The sequence below is a fragment of the Sarcophilus harrisii genome, chromosome 2 (assembly GCF_902635505.1).
Source record: "Sarcophilus harrisii chromosome 2, mSarHar1.11, whole genome shotgun sequence".
Lineage (NCBI taxonomy): Eukaryota > Metazoa > Chordata > Mammalia > Dasyuromorphia > Dasyuridae > Sarcophilus > Sarcophilus harrisii.
In genome coordinates, this window is record NC_045427.1 from 430,047,736 (window position 1) to 430,072,148 (window position 24,413).

The 24,413-nt window shown below is 38.1% G+C and overlaps 1 protein-coding gene across 2 annotated transcripts in view; it reads right to left on the minus strand.

The window, feature by feature from the left end:
* The window catches only part of PPP1R16B (protein phosphatase 1 regulatory subunit 16B), a 148,846-nt gene that overhangs the window by 109,387 nt on the left and 15,046 nt on the right, over window positions 1–24,413 (minus strand). The window contains exons 1-2 of one of the 2 annotated variants that reach the window (XM_023507315.2): window positions 9,997–10,016; window positions 5,029–5,397 (exon numbers count right to left, since the gene is read on the minus strand). In XM_023507315.2, the coding sequence (XP_023363083.1) occupies window positions 5,029–5,332 (304 nt within the window). In that variant the 5' untranslated portion in view covers window positions 5,333–5,397; window positions 9,997–10,016. Of the gene's footprint in view, window positions 1–5,028; window positions 5,398–9,996; window positions 10,017–24,413 lie in introns of those variants that run through there. The other variant, XM_012553610.3, reaches the window with a different exon arrangement.

Here is a 24,413-nt window from a genome sequence, read left to right on the forward strand (position 1 = left end):
GTTTGGATTATAAAAGGGCCCAACTATTTATCCATCTGACCACATGTTGTCCCTCAGAAAATTTTTATAAGCTCCTTGACAATACGAACTATTTTGTTTTTGCCTTTAAATTCCCAGTCCCCAGCAGGTCTGACATACAAGAGGCAATGATTAAATGCTTGTTGCCTGTTGATTTATTCTTAAGCTTTTTTGTTCATGAAGATCTTCAAAGAAGCTCACCCATATGTTCATGTCAATACCAATGATCCTATTGCCCAGGACCTTTGAAATGATCCACTCAGACAACGTGTAGACATCTGATTTATATAAATATGAGCTCAGGAGCAACTAGATGGTGCAGTGGATAGAGAAAAGGCAGGAGTAAAAAGGAGGCTCAGTGAAGACAAAGAACAGATTTAGAAGAAATAAAGCAAGAGAAAGAGATATAAGAACAATTGCCAATTGCATTCTAAAATGGTTCTACTGAGTCACACCTCTACCAACAATGTATTTGCATGCCAGTCTTCAAGCAAATATTAACTATTTCCATCTTTAAAAAGAAAGAAAGAAAGAGACATAAGAACAGGAAATTATTGTGAAAAGAGACTTTCATAGTAAAAATCACAAAGATAAAATAATTACAGTGATGATGAGGTCTAAGGTATAACTATCCAATTAGTGAAACAGTTTTGCCCTCAAGAAGTTTCACTAATTGAGATTTGAAAAAGATTCACAAAATTTCACAATACCAATGTTAATGCTCTGGAGGGCAAAAGAAATTAAGGGAATACCCAAAGACTGTTGTGCTCTGGAATGCCCAAACCTAGTCCAGCTGACAACCAAACCCACAAGGGCCATTTGTGTTAAGCCCTTGAGGGTGGTTTCCTTCCTTTCTGGCGGGTGGGAAGGCCCCAGGAGTTGGGGAGAAAGAGGGGAAAACCCTCACACCTGGGCATCCTACAGCTTCTCACCACCCGCTCAGGTAAGTGGAAAGAGAGAGGCAGGCAAGCAGGCAGCAGCCTCTCCGCCTTGAGGCTGCTTCATAGCATCAGTGCAGCTAGATGGGCACACAGACATGTAAGAAAGAAGGTGCGGATTGGTGGAAAAAGAAATCACCTTAATCAGATGCAGAGGGGTGGGAGGAATGGGCACCTTAGGCAAAGGCTATGGCCATTTCTCCAATCTCTTGAACAACATTGCTTGAGCAAGGGAACACAATGACCCAAGAATTTGCTGATTTGATCTAGCCAGAGACCAAAGCAGAGCCCAGAGCTATTCCAAAACCACCCACATGGCCCAAATTGGCATCATTCTCACCCTGCTCTCCTCCTTCCCTCCCCCCCAGGCCCAGGCTGCCGCCTCCAGGCTACAATCTAAATATATCAGCCAGTTGGTGAGCACAAAGCCTCATGTACCCCAAACAGGAAACCAAGGGCCTGGAACAGAAGATGAGCCTTCTTCATGTCTGTAGTTCCTCTAATGTCTTATCTGCACCCCTGGATCCTAGAGACCCTCACAAGGATTTAGTTAATAAATATAGTTTGCTTTTGTCTTTTTCCAGGTCTTAACTTCTTACCCCTACATTTGGACAATGCCATAAAAATGACTTTTCAAAGGACTTTCATGGATCTAATCTCATCTGATCTGTGTGTTATATTACCATTTCTGAGGGAGACAGAGGAGTCATGCCAGTTGGGCCATGAGACAGAAAAATGTCACCTGGATACCTTAATAATTTCCAAATTGAGCAGTGGCTACTGAGCAAAAAGGTTCAGGATTGTAAAGAGCACTGGGATAGGGTTAGAAGAGATCTTGGTTTAGCTCTAAGCTCTAACATTTACTAGCTGTGGAAGCCTAAGCAAGTCAATTAGTCATTTTAAAGCTAGCCTCAATTTCCTCATTCATAAAATATGGCTGATAATATCCCACTTCATAGGGTTATTATAAGGAAAGTACTTTGTGAACATTAAAGAATAAGGCAACTCCGTCTGTATCCCAAAAAGATCATCAAAAAGGGAAAAAGAACTGTATATGCAAAAATGTTTGTAGCAGCCCTTTTTGTGGTGGGAAATTGGAAATTGAGTGGATATTCCTCAGTTGGGGAATGACTGAATATATTATTGTATACGAAAGTAACAGAATATTATTGCTCTATAAGAAATGATGAGCAGGCTGATTTCAGAAAAGCCTGGGAAAACTTACATGAACTAATGCTGAGTAAAGTGAGCAGAACCAATCTTGTTAAATAGTAACAAGATTATGTGATGATCAACTGTGATGGACTTGGCTCTTCTCAACAATGTGGTGATTCAAGGTAAGTCCAGTAGACAAGGAATGGAAAACGTCAATCACATTCAGAGAAAGAACTATGGAAACTAAATATAGATCGAAGCATGGTATTTTAACCTTTTCTTGTTTATTTTTTCTCATAGCATTCTCTTTTTGGATCTGATTTTTCTTGTACCACATGACAAATATGGAAATATGTTTAAAAGAATTACAAACATTTAACCTATATCAGATTACTTGCTGTCGTGAGGAGAGGGGATAAGGGAGAGAGGAAGAAAAATTTAGAACACTAAATCTTACAAAAAATGAATGCTAAAAATTATCTTTACATGTATTTGAAAAAATAAAATATATTGAAAACTTAAAAAAAAGGAGGCAAATATCAGTTGTGATTATTCTTCTTCTTCAAAGGATGGAGAAGAGATGAAATGTCTGCTGTGAAGCACCACAACCAGTTGTCCAAAAAGCAGAAAACTGAAAGGGGACATTGAAAAGCATGTGGAAAAGAGAAGAAAAAGTAATTAATTTCCAAAAACACCAAAAAAAGCAGACTTTGTGGAACCTAAAGGTGATTTGTAAATACAGAAAAATCTGTGACTTCTCAGTAGGGACAAATACTGTGCAAATTCCCAAAAGATGGGGAAGGACATGCCTAAATGGTGGGTCTACCAAGCTGATGTTCATTCTTGGAATACAAGTAAGTCTCCTGGTGCTCCCTCCAACTAGACAGACTCCAGGATATGTTCATTTCTTTGAGATCTCTACAAACAGTGACCAAACCATATGTGAAATAGATTGGAAAGTTGGCTGGTTGTTACACCTTAATCAAAAATGTACTTCTACTAATATACTTAAAATTCAGCTAGTACATTCAATAAGCCTTAGAACTTTCCATGTGCCAGATCTGGGGGATAAAGACAAACAGTATCTGCTTTCAAGGAGTTTACATTCTAATGGAGGAGACAATACAAACACAGATTAAGTAAATATAAAGTAACATGGAGAACAGAAAGAGGAAGCTATTGTTCTATAAATATGAGTTTCCATTCACAAAAGGATTTATTGCTTTTAATAGTAAACATAGAATGATAGTAATAACAGCTAACTTTTTTAATGCTTTAAAATTTATAAACTCTTTCTTTACAACAATCAATAATCCTCCCAGGATAGCATCTGGTATCCTATAGCTTCTCACCACACACTCAGGTAACTGGGAGGTAGACTGTCATCTCCTTTTTACAGAGGAGGAAATGGAGTTCAAAGAGGTATATGATATAAAAGATAACAGCCAGTTTTAAGAGCCAACAGCTTTTACTAAATATAAGTACCAGGAATATTTTATGGTGATTATGAAAAACTTAAAAACTCTAATTGGATGAAGAGAGTCAGCTACACCCAGAGAGAGAACTATGGGAAAATGACCACAATATAGCATTTCCAGTCTTTCTGTTGTTTTGTTTGAATTTTTGCTTTCCTTCTCAGGTTTTTTTCTTTCTTTCTAGACCCGATTTTTCTTGTACAGCAAGATAACTGTATAAATATGTATACATATATTGGATTTAACATATATTTTAACATATTTAACATGTATTGGACTACCTGCCATCTAGGGGAGGGGTAGGGGAAAGGATGAGAAAAGTTGAAACAGAAGGTTTTGCAAGGGTCAGTGTTGAAAAATTACCCATGCATATGTTTTGTAAATAAAAAGCTATAATAATAATAAAAAGTGTTTATTAGCAAAAAAAAAAACAAACCTCTAATTGGAGGGGCAGCTAGATGATACACTGGACAGAGCACCAGCCCTGAAGTCAGGAGGACCTGAGTTCAAATCTGGTCTCAGACACTTAGTACTTCCTAGCTATGTGTCCCTGGGCAAGTCACTTAACCCCAATTGCCTCGGGGGGAAAAAAAGATGTAATTGGTGAAATGATCAAACCCAATTCCAGGTGACCATGTTGAAAGAAGCTACATAGGGGCAGCTAGGTGGCACAGTGGATAGAGCACCAAACCTGAAGTCAGGAGGACCCAAGTTCAAATCTGGTCTGAGACACTTAACCCCAATTGCCTCAGCAAAATAAATAAATAGAAAAATAAATAAATAAATAACCTACCTATCCTGAAAGAGAGGAGATGGTTTCAAGGTACCGAATGAGATATATATTTTTGAACATGGCCAATGCGTGAATTTGTTTTGCTGGATTATGCATACTTGGATTTGGTTTCTCTTTTTTATAGTTAGTAGAGGAGAGAAGGTTAAGAAAATAAATGATTGTTAAGTAAAAAAAGAAAAGTAAAATAAAATAAAAGTTTAATATCTGTATGTATAGATGCTGGTAATCACCCCTAAGATGCAAGGTTTTAAGTGTTTGTCTCCATAACCCTAAAGCAAAAATTGAAAGGATTATTGTTTCCTTATTTCCCAAAGGAAGAAACTGATCACTGAAGAGTTGAAATGACCTGCCTGAGAACAATTAATAAATGTCAGAAGCTGGACTCAATTCACTCCAGGACCAGTGCTCTTCACACTACACCACACAGTCTCTTCTATTTGGATCTGTGTGGAAGATAGCAGGAAGGCCAAACAGAACTTCTGCCTTACCCTAAACCCTCCTTGATGATGCTCCCCCTCCAAGGTGGCTTTTGGGCTGGAAAGCCTGACCCAAGGATCAGGGAGCACTCCTCACCATGACTGAAGCAGATAGAAAGATCCCAGGTCTCCTACTTCCCTCCCCAAAGACAGAGCTGAGCATGATGCCCTACCTTCCTCCGCATCATTCCTTAAGGAAGCTTCAAGCAACGCCACGCTGGCCTCAAAGGACACCTTCTTTCTGCTGGTGGTGCTCCTTTTCTTCTCATGCTTCCGCTTGCGGTGCTGCAACTCTTTCTCATACTGGGCCCATTTCTTCAACTGCTGGGCTCGGCGTTTCTGGGCCGCCCGCAGCCTCTCCAAGGTGGGCACCTTCTCCAGGAGCTGAAGCTCAGTCAGGAGGTCCACATGGTTGGCCATCATGTCTCCCCCTATAGAACAGAGCTCTGTGGCCCCTGGGCTCTGTAGGGCTAACATGGTGGTATCCCACGAGCCAGGGGAAAAGGGGTCCTCCTGCTGGTCTTCTGCAACATGGTGGGCGCCTACAGAGGTGGAGAAGGAGAAATGGACACCATTATCTAGAGCAAGGACAACCAGTAATCCCAAAAGCTTTCCACTGTTAACAACAACTGGGACCTCACATAGAACTCTTGTTTTCTTTAACCTCTGTGATACAAAAACAACTCACATTTCTTTTTTTTTTTTTTTTTTAATTTATTTTTTTTTTCCTCTTTTTATTTTTTTTAATTTAATAGCCTTTTATTTACAGGATATATACATGGGTAACTTTACAGCATTAACAATTGCCAAACCTCTTGTTCCAATTTTTCACCTCTTACCCCCCCCCACCCCCTCCCCTAAATGGCAGGATGACCAGTAGATAACAACTCACATTTCAATAGCATTTATGGTTTGCAAAGTTCCTTACTCATGACAACCTTGTGAGGTAAATAGTACAAGTATTCTTATCTCATTTTACAAATGATAAAACTGACATTCAGAGAGTGCCAAAATCACATAGTAAGCACCAGAGTCAATATTTGAAGCCAGCTTCTTCAGCCCTAAGCTATGCTCTATCCTCTCAGACTCTAGACCAGGGATCCTTAAACTACGGCCTGCGGGCCAGATGCAGCAGCTGAGAATGATTATCCCCCTCATCCAGAGCTATGAAGTTTCTTTATTTAAAGTTTTTGTTTTTACTATAGTACGGCCCTTCAACAGTCTGAGGGACAGTGAACTGGCCCCCTATTTAAAAAATTTGAGGACCTCTGGATAGACTCATGAAAACTCCAGCTCTCTTGATTTCAAGTTGAATACTCTTTTCATTCTCACTTCCTCTCCAAAGCACAAATTATATATTCAATTATCTGTATATGTGACTATAAACTCCATGAGTACAGGGACTTTGTTTTAGCCAAACTGTTTCATCTCCCTGTATTTAACATAGTCAGTGTGTAGCGAATGTTGAATTGAATGATCTCTTAGAAAAAGCTAACCAGAATATATGTTTGCTACAAAATAAACAAATGAACAAACAAATAAATAAACGTTAACTCTATCTCAGGCTGCATTAAGAGAAGCAGAATGTCCAGATTATTGGAAGACATAGTTTCTATGGATGGTGCCATGAGCACCATGGACTACTTATGGATTACTGTGTCTAACTCTGGGCTCTAACTTTAGAAGAAACAAAAATAAATTAAGGTCGGTCTAGAGGAAGACACCCAGGATTAGAGATGTCTGGAAACCATGTCCTAAGAGAGTTAAAGGAATTAGAAATATTTACCTTGAAGAGAAAACTGAAGAAGAAGAAGAAGAGTATACATGATCACTGTTTACAACTATGAGAGGGATCAATGTGAGGAAGAACAATTACAGTTCTTTCCTTACTAGCTTCTAAGGGCAGAACTAGAAATAATAGGGTTAAGGTACATGGAAACAAATGTCAGCTTGCTATGATGAAGAACTTTTTAACAATTAGAGCTGGAAAACCATGGAACAATCATAGCATCATAAATCCAAAGCAGAAAGGGATCTTGGAAATTATCAAATCAAATCCCCTCATTTTACATTTAAGGAAACTGAGAACCCCCACAGGTAAAGGGACTTTATAAAGTCATACAATTAATAAATATCTGATGTAGGAATTCAGATCTTCCTAATTCTAAGCCCAGTGCTTTATCCATCACACCATGATGCCTTTTAATGAGAATGAGTGGGTTGTCAAAAACTCAAAGAATTCAAGATGATGAATGACCAACTGTCAGAGATCCTGTAGAAAGGAGATGATAAGATGAATCGTGAACTTTCTGGTCCCATACCACTTTGGGTTTCTGTGTATCTATGTGGATAACATTCTGGACTCAGGAAGACATGGGTTCAAATATCACTTAATGAAATTACTAATTACATGACACTGACCAAGTTACTTCATCCCTCTGGGCCTCAGTTTTCTCATTTGTCAAATGGGGATAATGAGAAGTTATTATTATAGTTGATTAAGCCACATTGGTTTGTTGTAAAGATCAAAAAAGTGATGTCAAACTCAAATAGAGATGGGGCCACTAAATGATACAAAGGAAACCCTGCAGGTCCATGACTCAGAAAACCACATATTAACATTATCTATATTTTATTGTATTTATAGAAGATTTTGATTAAATTTCAACTATATTTGTTGTTATTATTGTTGTGTACAGGCAGAAAAGTATATGGGACACTAAGGAGAAAGTGATAATTCCTTGAGCCCACAGAGGACCTCAAATTTTTCAAAGTGCTCATACACTGATGTATATATGATGAGATGAGAAAATTGAAATAAAACCCCTCCAAGTCTTCCCACACTGAACTTGAAGACTGATTGGAATTCCAAATCTACTATTTACTAGTTCAGCAAGTGAATTCAACCTCTTTAGGTCTCTTTCTTCCTCTGTAAAAAGATGGCGGCTGATTCAAGTATTCTCTATGGTATTTTATTTTTCAAATACATGTAATTACAATTAGATGTAATTTCAATTACATGTAAAGATAGTTTTCAACATTCATTTTTGTAAGATTTTTGAGTTCCAATTTTTTTTTTTCTATTTCTCTCCCTTACCTCCCTCGGCCCCAAGATAGCAAGCAATCTAATAGAGGTTATACAATTATGCTACAATCAACTATAATTTCTTCCAATTCTAATTTTCTCCCACCTTTGATCTCAATGCCTTGTCTGAGCTCATAAAGCTCATAAAGACCTGAAGTAGATCCCAGGTCTTTGAATGCCCATTTGAGTGCTCTCTCTCCAGGCCTCAGGATAAGCAAAGAAAAAACTCCAAGTGAATTTTATCGCATAAATCAGGATTCCATTTCTTATCTAGGAAGTGTCTCTCCCTTGGCCTATGAAATCAGACTTCTTAAGGGACTTAAGGGAGTTTAGATATACCCTCATAGAAAATGGAAGACACAACTTCGTAAGAGAAAATGAAAGTGGATGAAGGCTTCTCTTTTCTCTGACTTTGTTGAGACTCATTAGTATATCTTGGATGATAAGCTCTGTCCCTTGTCAGATGGCCTAATTTCCTCCAAATACTCAAAAAGAAAAAAAATGCAGCCACATTTTTCCACCCACGTGTGAAAACCCCATTGGTCTAATTAAGGAATAGTCAGAGTAAAACTCAAGATGTGATTCCCCCAGTGATAAGGCAACAAAGTGGTTTAGAAGCCCTGATTTTTATCTCTCTCCATCTCATCCTTCTCTGTTATCATGAGACTAGTACTTCCTAACAGGTCCAATATCTGTCAAAAGTAACATAGAATGTGGAGACAAGGAATGGGAAAGCATGCAATAGCAGCAGCTCCAGGGTCTCTTGGATCTTCCCAGAAATACATACAGATCTGAGGAACTGGGGCTGGGAAAAATGATTTTACATTCATTCATTAAATAAGCATTTATTAAATACCAGGTTTTTGGTTAGGTGCTAAAATATACAATAAAAATAAAACAGTCCCTGCCCTCAAGAAGTTTACATTCTACTTACATTCTATTAGGGAAAACAATACAAACATAGAAAAATAACCCCAAAATATACCCAAAGTAATTTCACAGTAGGAAGAATAGAGCAATTGGGAGGTAAAGATTAAGATCAGGTTCCTGCAGGAGCACACACTTGTGTAGAGCCTTGAAGGAAGGGATTATACAAAGTAGAGATGAGGAGGAGGCATATTCCAGATATGTGGAACAACCTGGGCGAATGCACAGAAATGAAAAATAAAGTATTATGATCAGGAATAATAAGGAGGCCAAGAAGTGTGCATAGAAAAGTCATGAAAGAGAACCAATAAGCTTGAGAAAGTAGGTTGGAGCCATATTGTAAAAGTTTTTAAATGCCCCCCAAAAAGAGAAAACGAATCCTAGAGGGAATAGGGAACAACTGAGCCTTCTTGAGCAAGCAGGAGAAAGATGTGCTAAGTCTTGTGCTTTGGACTTTTCAGGATCTTTTCTCTATGTTAATCAGTGAAAGGAAGTGGGAAATCATAGATACCATGTAGCACCTGGATGATGAAACTTGGCTTTCAAGTCCAAAATCAGATACTTTATATCTATGTGACTGTTGGCAAATCACTTAAACTCTCAGAATCTGTTTCTTCATCACAACATGGGGATAATAATTAATCATATGAAAAGGTACTCCAAATCACTATTGATCAGAGAAATGAAAATTAAGACAACTCTGAGATACCACTATACACCTCTCAGATTGGCTAAGATGACAGGAAAAGGTAATGATGAATTTTGGAGGGGATGTGGGGAAACTGGGACACTGATGCATTGTTGGGGGAATTGTGAACAAATCCAGCCATCCTGGAGAGCAATTTGGAATTATGCTCAAAAAGTAATCAAAGAGCACACACTCTTTGACCCAGCAGTGTTTCTTCTGGGCTTATATCCCAGGGAGATCTTAAAGGAGGGAAAGGAATTCGCATGTCTAAAAATGTTTGTGGCAGCCCTTTTTGTAGTGTGACTAGAAACTAGAAACTGAGTGGATGCCCATCAATTGGAGAATGGCTGAATAAATTGTGGTATATGAATGTTATGGAACATTATTGTTCTGTAAGAAAGGACTAGCAGGATGATTTCAGAGACGCCTGGAGAGACTTACATGAACTGATGCTGAGTGAAATGAGCAGAACCAGGAGATCATTGTACACGGCAACAACAAGACTATACGATGATCAATTCTGATGCATGTGGCTCATCTCCAACAATGAGATGATTGAGGCCAGTTCCAATGGTCTTGTGATGAAGAGAGCCATCTACATCCAGAGAGAGAACTATGAGAACCATTCTCACTTTTTGTTGTTGTTCATTTGCATTTTGTTTTCTTATTCATTTTATTTCCTTTTTGATCTGATTTTTCTTGTGTAGCAAGATAATTGTATAAACATGTTTATGTATAGTGGATTTAACACATATTTTAACATGTTTAACATATACTGGATTGCTTGCCATCTAGGGAAGGGGGTTGGGGGAAGGAAAGGAAAATTTGGAACAAAAGGCTAATGTTAGCCTTTAATGGGTTAATGTTGAAAAATTATCTGTGCATTGGCTTTGAAAAAGCTTTATTAAAGAAAAAAAGATTCAGTCAGATCCACTCTTCATAACCCCTTTTTAGGGTTTTCTTGGCAAAGACACTGGAGTAGTTTGCCATTTCCTTCTTTAGCTCATTTTACAGATGAGGAAACTAAGACAAACAGGTCAAGTGATTTGTCCAGGGTCACACAGCTAATAAGTATATGAGGCTGGATTTGAATAAATCTTCTGATTTGTCGTCAATACTCAAGCCACTATACCACCTAGCTACCCTGATTTAAAGTTTGCAAAGTGTTATACATATGTTATATCAATTGATAAGAATATTTCCTGCATCAGCACTTTTGTGAAGTGCAAATGAGATAACTAGTATTTATATTTATATTGCATTTTAAGGTTTACAAAGCATTTTACAAACATTATTTCACCTGATCTACAACTCTACAAGAAGAAGCTATTATCTCATTTTACAGATGAGGAAATTGGGGCAAAGAGAGAGATTAAATGGTTTGTCACATAACTAGTAACTATCTGAAGTCATATTTGAAGTCCGATCCAGAACTCTATCCATTGTGCCAAAAGCTATCTCTTTTTTAAAAGTTAAGTTCTTTGCAAACCATGAAGTATCATAACAATAATCACTTAGTATGATTTTCTGCTTTTGGAAGAAAAGTTTCTGTTTCTGATCAAATAAGTTTCCTCCCCCCACCTTTTTTCAAAAAAGGTATGAAGGGGAAGTTTAGGGGAAACACAAGCAGCCACCTTACAGTTCATACTTGGTGATTTTACTTCCTAGAAATGCCCTTTATAGTTTCAGAAAAATGATTAGATTACAGAAGTCAGATTACCCAGAAAATGTGGAAGATCACACATCCTTGTTTCCACAAGCTATGTTACTTTTGACAGATATTGAAGCTATCAGAAAGAATTGACCTCATGACAGAAGAGAGGGCTGAGGCAGAAAGAGATGAACCACCTTTAATAAGGGCAAGAATGATATGGTTCTCTTTCTCCCTGCCAGTTTAACAGGCTCAAATCACTCTCTGTGTGAGACCCTCAGTTCTTTCCTCTGCAGAATGAAGGGGATGGGCTAGGTGGCTGCTAAGATCACTTCCTGTTCTAAATCTTTCATTTGTATGAATGCTGAAAGTTGTAGATGAGCTAGAGTGCACCTCAAGAATTACTATACATACAATTGAAGACAGGGATGGGACTGTTGTTTACACAACCAAGGACCATAACCAGTGTTAAGGACCACTAAGCCATTTCTTATCCTGAGACTAGGAGTTGGGTACCTGGCTAAAAAAACAAAACAAGGGGCTACTTGATGGTGCAGTGGATAAAGCACTGAACCTGGAGTTAAGAGAACAAAACAAAAGCAAAACCAGCCCTCTTGAGCCAGAAATCTGATCCAATATAAAGAACAATAGTCCTTGTTCCCTCTTGATACCAATCAAAAGGTTCCAGTAAAATCCTCAGGGTATGGGGCACAGATATGAAGAAACCACATGAGCTCAGTGGAGGTGGCATTTCATTTCATCATCCCATTTGCTGATACAAACACTACTTGATATATAGAGAACCTCTCCACATCTTCAACAATTTCAGTCTAAGCTCTTTCCCCCGTCTTCTCAGAGTCTCCAAGTCTCAGAAATAACACAGGCTTTCTTCTCTGCATATTCCTATGTCACTTGTTCTCCTTATGTCTGTCTTTTCCAAAATTCTCATATCCTTTTTAGCTTCCTCTGGAATTGTGTTCTCCATCACATTCTTGCTATTCCAGTCTGATTCCCTGTCTATCTACTCCCATCTATCTCCAGCCAAATGCTGGGTTTGAATACAGATCTCATTCCAAATCCAACACTCTCTTCACTGTCTTTGAAAGGAACTAGCTCAAGGCTGTAAGATAGAGGAACACTTGGGAAGGTCTGATGTAAAAAATTCATCCACCTTTCATATCTGGCCCTGGAATAAGATATCTCACATCTTTATCCCAAACTCCTGTATTTATTAGGATAGATATAGATAGGGAAAGAGGGGCTGCAAAAGTGTAAGTCTGTGAGGTAAGTCTGTGAGGCAAATGATTCAGAATAAACAATTCTCATAAAGAGGAGACTGGGAGTCAGACTAGACAGGAGGAGGTGATCTGAGAGGTCATAAAGATTTAAGAAATCAAATTAAATCTAAAAATAGCAGCAAGGGCATCAGTGAGCAGGGTAAGCTTTGGTGCTGGGATTAGAAGTTGTTTTAGGTTCGGCCTTGCAGGATATTCCTTGAAAGAGGTGAGACAGCCTTGGGCCCACAGGTAATAAAAAAGACCTTGCATTCCAGCGCTGAATCAGGCAACCTTCTAGGGAAACTGTCTTCTCCTTGTGGCTAATATTTGAGACCTGTTCTAGAAATGCCATCATTATTGCTTTTAAAAGAGGTGTCTTGCTCAAGAGAGAATATAAGACCTAAAGGAAGGAGATGAACCCAGTAGATCCCGATTCTATAACTAACCACAGATAAGGGAAGTGCAGGTGAGACTCTGAGATGTGGTAGGGTGATTGAGCTGAGGTCAAAAACTGCTCTTAGGAAAGAAGATAGGGCCATAGTTTTAGGACTGGAAGGGACCTTGAAGGATCCAACTCCATTCTTTTACAATGAGGACGCTAAGACCTGGGAAGTTGGTGATTTGTCCAAGATGACATCAAAAGTGGAACTGGTACTCAGCTTTTTCAATTTCAGAGTCAGTTTTCTTCCCACTGTTCCCATGAATGGAATCATAAAAGGAATTTAAAAAGTCATAGGGGGTAATATGTAATTTAAAAAAATTGTATGTGTATTATGTTTAAAAAAAAAGTCATAGGGGGAATTTGTTAGGAAGAATAAAAAAATCAAAATCTAGGACTGCTATCTAAAGGAGGAAATCTGGTTCCTTCTCTTGAGAAAGTTCCAAGTCTTGAAATATGACAGTATCTACTATAAACATCGTTCTTTATAGGCACTTCCTGCCCAGATCGGGTCAGTGCCATGATAGAAGTGAACCACCTATCTAAAAATATGGTATAGTGGGAAGAATACTGGATCTTGACTTCAAGTCCCAGTTCAAACACTTATTAATTCTATGATAGTGGGCAAATCACTTGGGTTCTCAGAAACTCCGATTTCTTAATTTGTTTAAAAAAAAAAAAAGGAGGGAGGGGGAGTGGGATTGAATGAGAAAATATCTAAATTCTCTTCTTACTTTGAGTTTATGAACTCCTGAGGACTCTCAGTCCTCCCATTTTCATGGCACTCCCCAACCCTCACTACCTTGGAGTTCTGCTCAGGTGGTTACTCAGTCTGAGTACACTCCAAGGATGAAGACTCTTAGTTAGGCCAATGGAAGTGTAAAAGGATAAAATTTGAACTTCTACAGAGGCACTGAAGTGAGATTATGGGGGTGGAAATGAGCTAATTTATCCTCTCAATTCTGAGTTCTTTGGGCTTTTTTTCCCTAATGCCTTGAGAAAAACAGCAAGTTAAGACTCAGACTTGGAGTGAGTTTTAAAAAGTGAACCAGAAAATCTTTCAGAGTTGATGCTGTCAAAAGAAAATGCTAAGAATTTAATTTTTTTCCCTTACAATACTCCTTCTGATTCCCAACAATATTGGCAGCAGTATGGAGGAAGTGCCTAAACATTTCCACCTCATGCTTCCTGCAACATTTAGCACAACAGAGAAACTAAAAAACAAACATGAGCACCCCACCCTCTTCCCTTCCCCTTAGCCTTCATCTTCGACTTATTTTCTCTCTTAAAGGGATTTTAGAAGATTCTACCTACCACCTACCATTCTCTTTCTCTCTTCGTCCATCTCTCTCTGTTTCTCTTCCTCCCTCTCTCCTTCCCTCTCTCTCTCTTTTTCTCTTTCTCTTCCCTTCTCTCCCTCCTTCTTGAAACTTGAAACGTACACATCTTAGCAAAACAGTATAGCTACTGTGTAGAAAATTGGCATTTTAGCGATGGATATGACAAATTCTGAGTTACTTTACTATTTAGCTGGTTGCCAGGACTTTTCATTCTTTATTCAGTAATTTCAGAAGAAAATGGGATTTTGTAATCATGCAGAGATGGAAGGCACTGGTAACATTTGTCAACATTGGGTAAGATTTCCATCTCAGAACTGGAGAGATAGTTTTTGCATCTACCCAAAAAAAAAGAAAGTAAAAGTTCTCATTGATAGCAAAGCTCTTTAAACTGGGGGATCACATGCCTGAATATAGGAGTAGTGAAAAATTTGGCAACAAAAAAAAAGTGCTTGTCCATGTTACATTGCACGATTTCACTGCAGCCTTGGTTCTGAACAGACAACATATGTATTTTGCACTGCAAATGCACAAATGCTGCCAGAAACACCTCAGCTTAGATTCTCAGGCAAAAAGGGAACTGGGGTGAAAAAGTTTAAGAAGCCCTGATTTATGGAACTTTCTTATATTCAATTCTGAGTACCCCATTTCAAGATAGCTATCGACCATTTGGAGAGTGTCCCAAAGAGTGTCATCATGATGATGAGGGGAAGGGATAACAAGCCATTCACATATCATTTGAAGGAAATGGGGGTGACCTTCTTGGCTTCCTAAATCTCAACTAAAATCCCATCTTTTTTCTGGAAGCCTTCCCCAGCCTCTTTTAATTCAATTCAATTCAATTCTTTCAACAGCCTTCCTTCTGTTAATTATTTCCTAGTCATCCTATGTATAGCTTGCCTTTTATATATGTTTGCATATTGCCTCATGTTGCAAGTTCCTTGAGAGCAAGGACTATTTTTCGTCTCCTTTTATATCCCCAGAGCTTAGCACAGTGCTCAGCACATAGTAGATGCTTAGTTAATAAAGGACTGATTGAAAAGAGAAGATCTGAATGTTGTCATCAGATATTTAAAGAGTTCTTTAGTAAAGAAGAGTAAAACAATTTCTGCTTGGCCTTAATGGACAAAACTGGGAACAATGGGTGGAATGTACAAGGAGACAAATTTAGACTCCATGTTATGAAAATCTTCCTAACAAGTAGAGCTATCCAAAAGTCAAATGGGTTTATTCAAGAGGTAGTCAATGCTTAACAAATGTCTATTAAAATTACTGGAGCTCTTCAAAACAAATCTGGACTTTACAGGGATATTGTAACAAGAATTCCTGTTTACATAGAGAATGGACTAGATGTTATCTGTATGTCCCTTCTAAGGGGAAGGGAAATGGAAGGGAATAAGCTTTTATTAAGTGTCTACTGTGTGCCAGGTATTGGGCTGAGTGCTTTTTTTTCTTAACAAATATTACTAACTTGATCTTCACAACAATCTACAAAGTAAGTGCTATTATTATTGCTATTGATATTATTATCCCCATTTTACATTTAAGGAAACTGAGAGATTGAGTTACTTTCCCCAGGGTCACATAGCTAATAACTAAGGCCAGATTTAAAGTCAGGTATTCCTGACTCCAACCCAGTGTTCAATTCATTCATTGCACCACCAGCTCTTTTTGCTCTGTGATTCTGTGATTCTGTATGAAGAAAGGTCTTAGGGCAACTATGGCCACTGTCAGGACAAAGTGTGCTCCCCTTTCTGCTTACTCTCCTCTGCTCCCTTCCTTCACCTTTTTCCTCCTTTCTCCCTCTTTTGACTGTGTCTAAAACTTGCTCCTAGCTGCCATCTCTCCCTACCCCACTCCCACTTTGTCATAGACTCAAAATCTAGTACTCTTTCCACAAACCTTAACTATGTTCCCATTTGATTCAAAACATTTCATATTAAGGTCATTCAGCATGCAGAAAACCACAAGGTCTCACTGTCTTATGTCCTTCCATCCTTCTCTATATATCTCTGCATAGTGTTACTACTGGGATTATATCCCAAAGAGATTATAAAGAAGGGAAAGGGACCTGTATGTGCACGAATGTTTGTGGCAGCCCTTTTTGTAGTGGCTAAAAACTGGAAACTGAATGGATGTCCATCAGTTGGAGAATGGTTGAATAAATTGTGGTATATGAAAATTATGGAATATTACTGTTCTGTAAGAAATGACCAACAGGATAATTTCAGAAAGGCCTGGAGAGACTTACACGAACTGATGCTGAGTGAAATGAGCAGGACCAGGAGATCATTATATACTTCAACAACAATACTATATGATGACCAGTTCTGATGGATCAGGCCATCCTCAGCAACGAGATCAACCAAATCATTTCTAATGGAGCAGTAATGAACTGAACTAGCTATGCCCAGAAAAAGAACTCTGGGAGATGACTAAAAACCATTACATTGAATTCCCAATCCCTATATTTATGCACACTTGCATTTTTGATTTCCTTCACAAGCTAATTGTACAATATTTCAGAGTCTGATTCTTTTTCTACACCAAAATAACGTTTTGGTCAGGTATACTTATTGTGTATCTAATTTATATTTTAATATATTTAACATCTACTGGTCATCCTGCCATCTAGGGGAGGGGGTGGGGGGGGGGTAAGAGGTGAAAAATTGGAACAAGAGGTTTGGCAATTGTTAATGCTGTAAAGTTACCCATGTATATATCCTGTAAATAAAAGTCTATTAAATAAAAAAAAATATATATATATATCTGCATAAACCCAAGAGAAGCTTTCATATCTACCATAGTAATGGAGGCCAAAGAGGAATGAAAAGTTATCAGAATGGATGCTACCTTTAACCTCTTCCTGGGTCTTTCTCTGTTATCAGAAAAAATAAGCACATGGATACACACCCAAAAAATGAATTTCAAAAATGAAATCAGTGAAAACTTTGGTTATAGGAAAGAAGATGAACACGAGTGCACCCCACGAGTGCATGGGGTCTTTGCAAACCCCAAAACAACAGCAAGGACACCCCACTTTCAGAATTAAAGATACACTTCAGAACAGAAAATACTCAAAGATAAATTAAAAGGAATAAATGTATAAATCTTGCATTTGAGGTACAAAAAAATTAATGCTACAAGTACAGATGGGAGAAGGTCTATGAGTGGGAAATGATATTTTGAGATCTTTGAAGGCAAAGAACCAAGAATTCTCGTATAGCTCAATGCAGATGGAGAGAGTCCAGCTGGTCACTTCTGTACAGTACTCTCTGAGAAATGAACTTTAACCCCTGAAGTAGTGTTGCTTATTAAACCTATTCGCTTCATTGCCCTTAGAAGATACTGTGCTTGCCCAGAAAAGTTCATGTTGGCCTTTGCAGTTCCATCTAAGACTCTGGGCATTTGCAGATCCCATTTCCAGTATTTGATAGTCTCCCAATGACTTTTGGCATTTATCATGAGTCTACATTGAGGTTCAAAAAAATCCATAGGATGGATAGAAAACCATTCTGGCAAAAGTTCTCATGAAATAACCTAGGGATTTAAGTCAACTGGATACCTGATATGGGCAAGCTGGAGCTTCACATTAACTCTCTAATCTTGTCAAGTCACTTCTCTCTATCTGAAAAATAAAGGAGTTAAACAAAACACTCACTAAAACTACTGGTTCCCATAGTCTATGAATTCATGAATGAGCTTCTCTGCAAATGGCTATCAGGAAGACTGTAGGAATCCCCACCATAAGATGAAAAATTGAATAACATGATTTTTAATATCCCTTCCAACTCCAAGATTCTTATCACCTTAAGAAGGGGGGGAGATAGAAGCCTGTAAAGGTTTGTCAAAGACTCAAAAAAACCCAAAAAAACAAATGGAATAGGATCCTAGAACTAGAAGAGACTTAGAGGTCTTTCATTCCAAACCTCTTATTTTACAGATGAGAAAATTGATATATAGAGAGGCCAAAGTCCCATAGGTAAATTGGCATAGCCAGAGTTCAAACTTAGGACCCCTAAACCTAAATGTATATTTCACTGAATCATTCCAACAATTAACAGATGCTACAGTCTCACGAGATGGAATTTTCTCCCTACTTATTTTTGCTGTATGTTAATATATAGGGAGAATCCATATGATAGAACAGAAAGAGCAATGGATTTGGAGTCCAAGGTTTGAATCCCAGATCATCCTCTTACTATTTGTATCACTCTGGGCTTGGTCTTTCTGGGCCTCAATTTCCTCCTGAGATTGGACTAAATATAAAACAAAGATGTTGGACAAGGTGATCTCTAAGGCCCCTCCAGCTTAAATCTGAGGAATCCAGAAACAGTAGCAGGAAAAGCAATCAAGAGACCCATGGCCAAGAGATCAGTGCTACAAGGTTTGTGTCTATGGGTATCCTGCATGCCACGGTGGACCCAAGAACAGGAGTGGAGATGTCTATGTCTAGTGAACCACAGAAGGCATATCAAGGGGTACACAAAGACTTCTGAGAGCTTGCTAATGATTTTTCCCTCACTTTTCCTGCAAAGACTAATTATGAGCTAACCAGCCAATCTGCCTTCCAAATAAAGCTTATGTAATAACTAAGCACAGGGAAATGAGAATCAGATTACCCAGTTTCTTCAGAGGCAGGAATGGCCCCACCTCCTCCCTTGAGGCAGCAAAGAGAGAGAACAGCCAGCGTCCTTTAAACCCCAGGAACCAGTTTCCAAAGAAAGCCCCATCTGTGGCCATTTAAATACCCAAAGTTTAAAGGGCTAATTAAACAAGGGAAGGCTGCACAATAATCAGGAATGGAGATGTTTATGGAAATAAGTAAGGTATAGTAGCCATGAACGTCAGGGTTCCCTGACTTAGTATAGATTAAACTTAATCAATAATTATTTATTATACACCTATTCTATGCCAAGCACTGGGCTAGACCCAAAGATAAAAAGACAAAAGAGACCCTAACCTAAAAAAGGGTACATATATAGATTAGGTATCTAATCCGTCAATAAGCATTTAAGTGCCTACTATCTGCCAGGCACTGTGCTAAATAATGGGGATACAAAGAAAGGCAAAAGATAATCCCTGATATCAAAGAACTATGTCAATTGACATAGTTATGAAAAACACCAACCCACCCTCCACCCCCCCAAACTCTATATACAACACCTAAGTTAAGAAGCCCTGCTGGTCCAACTGACTCATTTTCCAGATGAAATCTACAGAGATTCATTAACTTTTCCAAGGTCACAGAGATGGTGCTTTAAAATTTAAACAGAAGTTTTAACAAAATGTTACCAAACATAAGACTCTCTGAAGTCTAACTTTGGTAAATAGATAAGAATGGTTTGCAATTAGGAGACCAATTACTTACATGCCAATAGATGTTTGAGAATAGTGTGTTTACTTAAGAATTTTAAACATGTCTCTAGGATATTGTTTAAGATGTTTGTATTTATTATCATTATATCTAAGAAAAATTAGTTTTCTGAGTAAAGGTAAACTTCAGACAAAGCCCTAGCTGAATAATAAATTCCTTCAATTTCCTGGCTAAATCATAACAAATTCCAAATTCATGGACTGTATGAGTTCCCTTGAAATCAAAGTCTGCCTTTTACCTTTCTGTATAACCCAAGCATTTAGCAGTGTCTGGAACATTAGGTGCTTAATAAATACTTGTCGACTTGATTGAATGACTTTACATATAGGACCATATATCTCATCTATAGAAGGATGGAGGGGCTTTTTTGTGTTTGCTTTTTTTTTTAAGTCACAGAAATACACTTGAAATCCTTTATTAAAATGCAGAAGGGGTGATTTCTGATTAGGGAAAGACAACATAAACTTTTGAAGAATTGGAGAATGGAAGGCTATTATCTAGCAGAATTTAGATACAATTTGGAGTTTTATATTGGGCAACATTTACATAGAATCTTCAAAAAACTAAGTAATTCTTATTTATCCTATTTAAGAATATAACTGTTTTTGTACCTCTGTCTACTGGCTTTCTGTTACTTCAACACTCAGGCTCATATCCCACCTCTTTCAAAAGATCTTTTTCCCAATCTTGCCCTCTCAGTGCCTTCCAATTAACAACAACAAAAACAACAACCTTCAGATCATATATGTAGATTGTTGTCTGTATGTTCTCTCCCCCCTTTAGAATATGAGTAATTGAGGGCTAGGCCCATGGGTATGGCTGGTAAGAGAAGATCATTGGGCTTAGTACAAAACCAAGCACATACCCATAATAAATTCAACTACTTAATAAGTTCAATGATTGACTAGTATTCCCTTGATTACCCAAGGAAAGTCATTAACAAAAATAAAAACCAAAAGGAGATAGGCAGTAAGATTAAATGGGACACCCTGAACCTCCTACTAAGTTTTCTGTATTTGGTGAATGGAAATCTGGTAGGTACAAGGGAGAAGAGAAGAGTCATACTATCATGACTGGCTGGTACTTCTCATCTAAGTTGTGATTCCAATTGGCACTCCAGGTGTGAAGAGATGATTCTGGGATTAGGGAATTATAAACAGAGTTCTTACTCATATTTACAATAAAACTAAAGAGTTACAGGATAGAGTCACCAATTCCTTGTAGCAAACCCAAAAAAAACTAACTTGGTATTCATTGGGCAACAACAATAGAGAGGAAATACACACAATATGAGGATGGATTTCCAAAGCCAGAAAAAGCCAGAAAAAAGTACCAAGAGTTTCAGATGAGATAATGCATATGAATCACTACAAACTCCAGAATCAATCAATTACCACTTAAGTGCTTACTATGTGCCAGATACTGTGCTAAGCACTAGAAAAAAGAAACTAAAGTTCATTACTATGTTACTATGATACTAGTAAATCAGTTACTATGATCAGAGGACAAGAAATATTTAGAAGCTAATGACTCCAGGAGACAAGAAGAAATGATGAAGCAAAGTCAAAAGAAAGAAAAGAATAGAAGAAAATGTGAAATACCTCATTATCAACTTAGTTTCAAAATGATATGAGGAACTAGAGCCTCAGAGCACAAACTTGGGAGGGCACCATAGTCATTTTTGCCTCATTATCTCTAGCATTCGTGCTCTATTCTCTTCTCCACTGCTACCAGAATAAGGTAATAAGTTTTCATTATCATACACCAAAATGTTGCAATAATCTCCTAAAAGATCTTCCCACTTCTGCTACTCCTCCTTTAATCTCTACTTCATATCATTGTCAGGATAATCTTTCTTACATGTAAAACTGGCAAATCCACATCTCTGTTCAGAATTTTCAGTGGGTCTGTCCCTATTACTTCCCAAGTAAAGTTCAAACTCTTCTGCCTGGCATCCAAGGCCCACTTCAATCTAGCACTATTCTACCCTTCCAGCCTTACCTAATATTACTCTTCTGCACATATTTTGTACTCTGGCCAACTATGCTACTAACAAACATCCCTCCAGTATTACCGTGAGTCCCTCATTTTTATGCCTTAGATTTTCACATTCCCTCCAGCTGAAATGGTCTCCCTCCATCCTCCCATCTCTTCACCAGCTGAATTCCTAATATCCTTTGATGGTTCTACTGTATTCAAACAGGGAAGGCATGGAAGTCACAGAGCTGGAAGGAACCTTGTAGATCACCTACTCTAACCTCATCTTAAAGATGAAAAGACTAAGATCCTGAGAGATCCCATGATTTATCCAAGTTCACTTTAACAGAAGGCAACAGGGCTTAGACTGGAATCCAAATGCCAGGATTCCATTCCAGCCTTCTTTCCCCATGACTGCATTGCTTCTAGAGTGTCACAACCCACTCTGTTGCATACCTCTAGGATTCATTTATTATATAGTATTGTGTGTTTCTGTGAGTTACATCAAAGCTCAGAGCAAAGCTGCCTCTCAAATGAGGCCTTTCCTGGTCTTCCAGGAGCCAATGTTCCTTCCCCATTGTATTTATCTTATGAAAATTTTGTTTGTGCTTATTGAAATGAATGAATGAGAGAAAGCATTAATTAAGTACTTAAGATAGATAGATAGATTCAGCTACAAATCCTAAAGAAAGGTCCAGTAGTCAAAGATAAATAGAAGAATTAATAGATATAGGCATATTGATATACAAATATATAGACATATATATGCATATATACATGAACAAATATACATGTATGTATGTGTGTGTGTGCCTATACAACACAAGGGAGACAACACGCATAGAAGACTTCAGCTAAAAAGAGCTAGTGGTAGATAGATAGCTAGATGATAAATACACATACATGCATGTCTACATACATACATATATGCAACATATATAGATGTTCACTATAAGTCAAAAAGGTATGTACACATGTGTATATATGCACACACATATGCATGTGTTCAAGTGTTAATATAAACTTACATGCATGATATATTCATATATGATATAAGCTCTTTGAGGGCAAAGGCTGTTTCATTTATGCTTTTGTATCTTTAGGGCCTAGGACAAATTAGACACTTGATAAACAATTGTTGATTGATTGATAGTTATTGATATTTGTGTCTAATCCCTGCTAAACAGTAAGCTCCCTTAGGATCATGTCTTATCTAAATTTTGTATCACCCTCTCCCTCAACCTCTAACCCCTACCATCCAGCAAAGTGTTCTGCATACAGTAGGAGTTTAATAAATAAATACTATGGAATTAATTCTTTAAGTTGCAAGCCAAATAAATAACCAATAGTAGTAACATCCCTAAAAGGTTACATATAAATGAGATTATAATCAACTTTCTTCCCTTAACAGATTCATTCTGTGTTCCATCAGAGAAACTTTTTGGCCACCCCTATCTACAGCCCTGGGGCTTCCTGGAGAGTTGCAGGTGAAAAAGGTAGTTGTCAAAGGAGGATCAGCTTGCAGGAAAGTAACATCTGTACAAAAACATGTTACAGATAGTTGCCTCCTTTCCTTGGTTGCCTACTGAAGTTTGAATGAAGGAAACTGCCTGATCATCTTACAACCAAAGCCCAACTAAAAATCTCTGATCTGCTAAACTCAGTATTTCCAATGGTTTATTTACATTTACACTTCTATTAAAAGAAACCAATACAATAAACTGTGAAAGAGCCCTCTTCCTGTACCCTTTCTCCCCATCCTGTCCTCTGTAACTTGGGCCTAAAACTACAGCGTTTTTTTGTGAGCAGCGAGAACCCCAACTTCTCTCTCAGAAGCTTTTCTGAAAAATATCAGCCTCCCTGAGAAAACCCATCACTCCTTCCCACAGGGTAAGTAGCTGCTGCCAGTGAATTTGGGAGAGACTTCATACTGCTGTTAGGCTCATTAATCTGCGCCTATCACATTGCTGCAAATGTCAATGGAAAAAAAAGCCATTCAATGTGTTTCCTTAATTCTAACCAAAAGGGAAAAAAAACAGGAAGCTTATAAAAGTGGCACCCCTGGTCCCCTCCCAGTGTGCTTCCCTCTCCAACTCCCCCACCCCACCCCCATCAATCCTCAAAATTCCAGATTAAAATGGATCTTATGTCCTACACATGTTATGTTCAGTCCAGATTTAATGATCTAGAATCAGAAGACTTTTCCTCTCAAAATACTTAATGAAGAAAAGTAACATATATGACCAAAATTATTCAGACTGGCTTGGTATACCAGATGAAATTCATCAATCAATCTTCAGGTTTCCATTCCCTTACTGGGTAATCCTCATCCTTTATCCCCAGTCTCTAAAAAATTCAGCTATAGCCATAAGGCTACAGATTAGGATCAAGTCAGTAGCTGGAGTATAAGTAGCCAGATATTAGGATTGGAGTCCTCTCCCCAGCTTCCCTAATATTATAAAGAGAGATGGAACTGGCAATTTCATTGACATAAGGAACTTCCAGAGAGAAAGTTCTTCTCCCTATCAAAATAGGTCAGCACTTTAACAATCTTAGAACATTGAGACTATGTGACTTGTCCATGATTCCGTTGCCAGTATTTGTCAGAGGCAAAACTTGAACGCAAGTTCTTGACTTCAATGCCAGCTCCCTATCCATCCATATACCAAGCTGTTTCTCTCTCCCTCTAAGGCAAAGGGGAGCTAAAAGAAGTTTTTTTCCCCCCTCTAAATTATGTAAGCAGATCTTCATAAGACCTTAAATAACCCAGGCAAAATTTATCAAAACCAAGTTTCCAGCC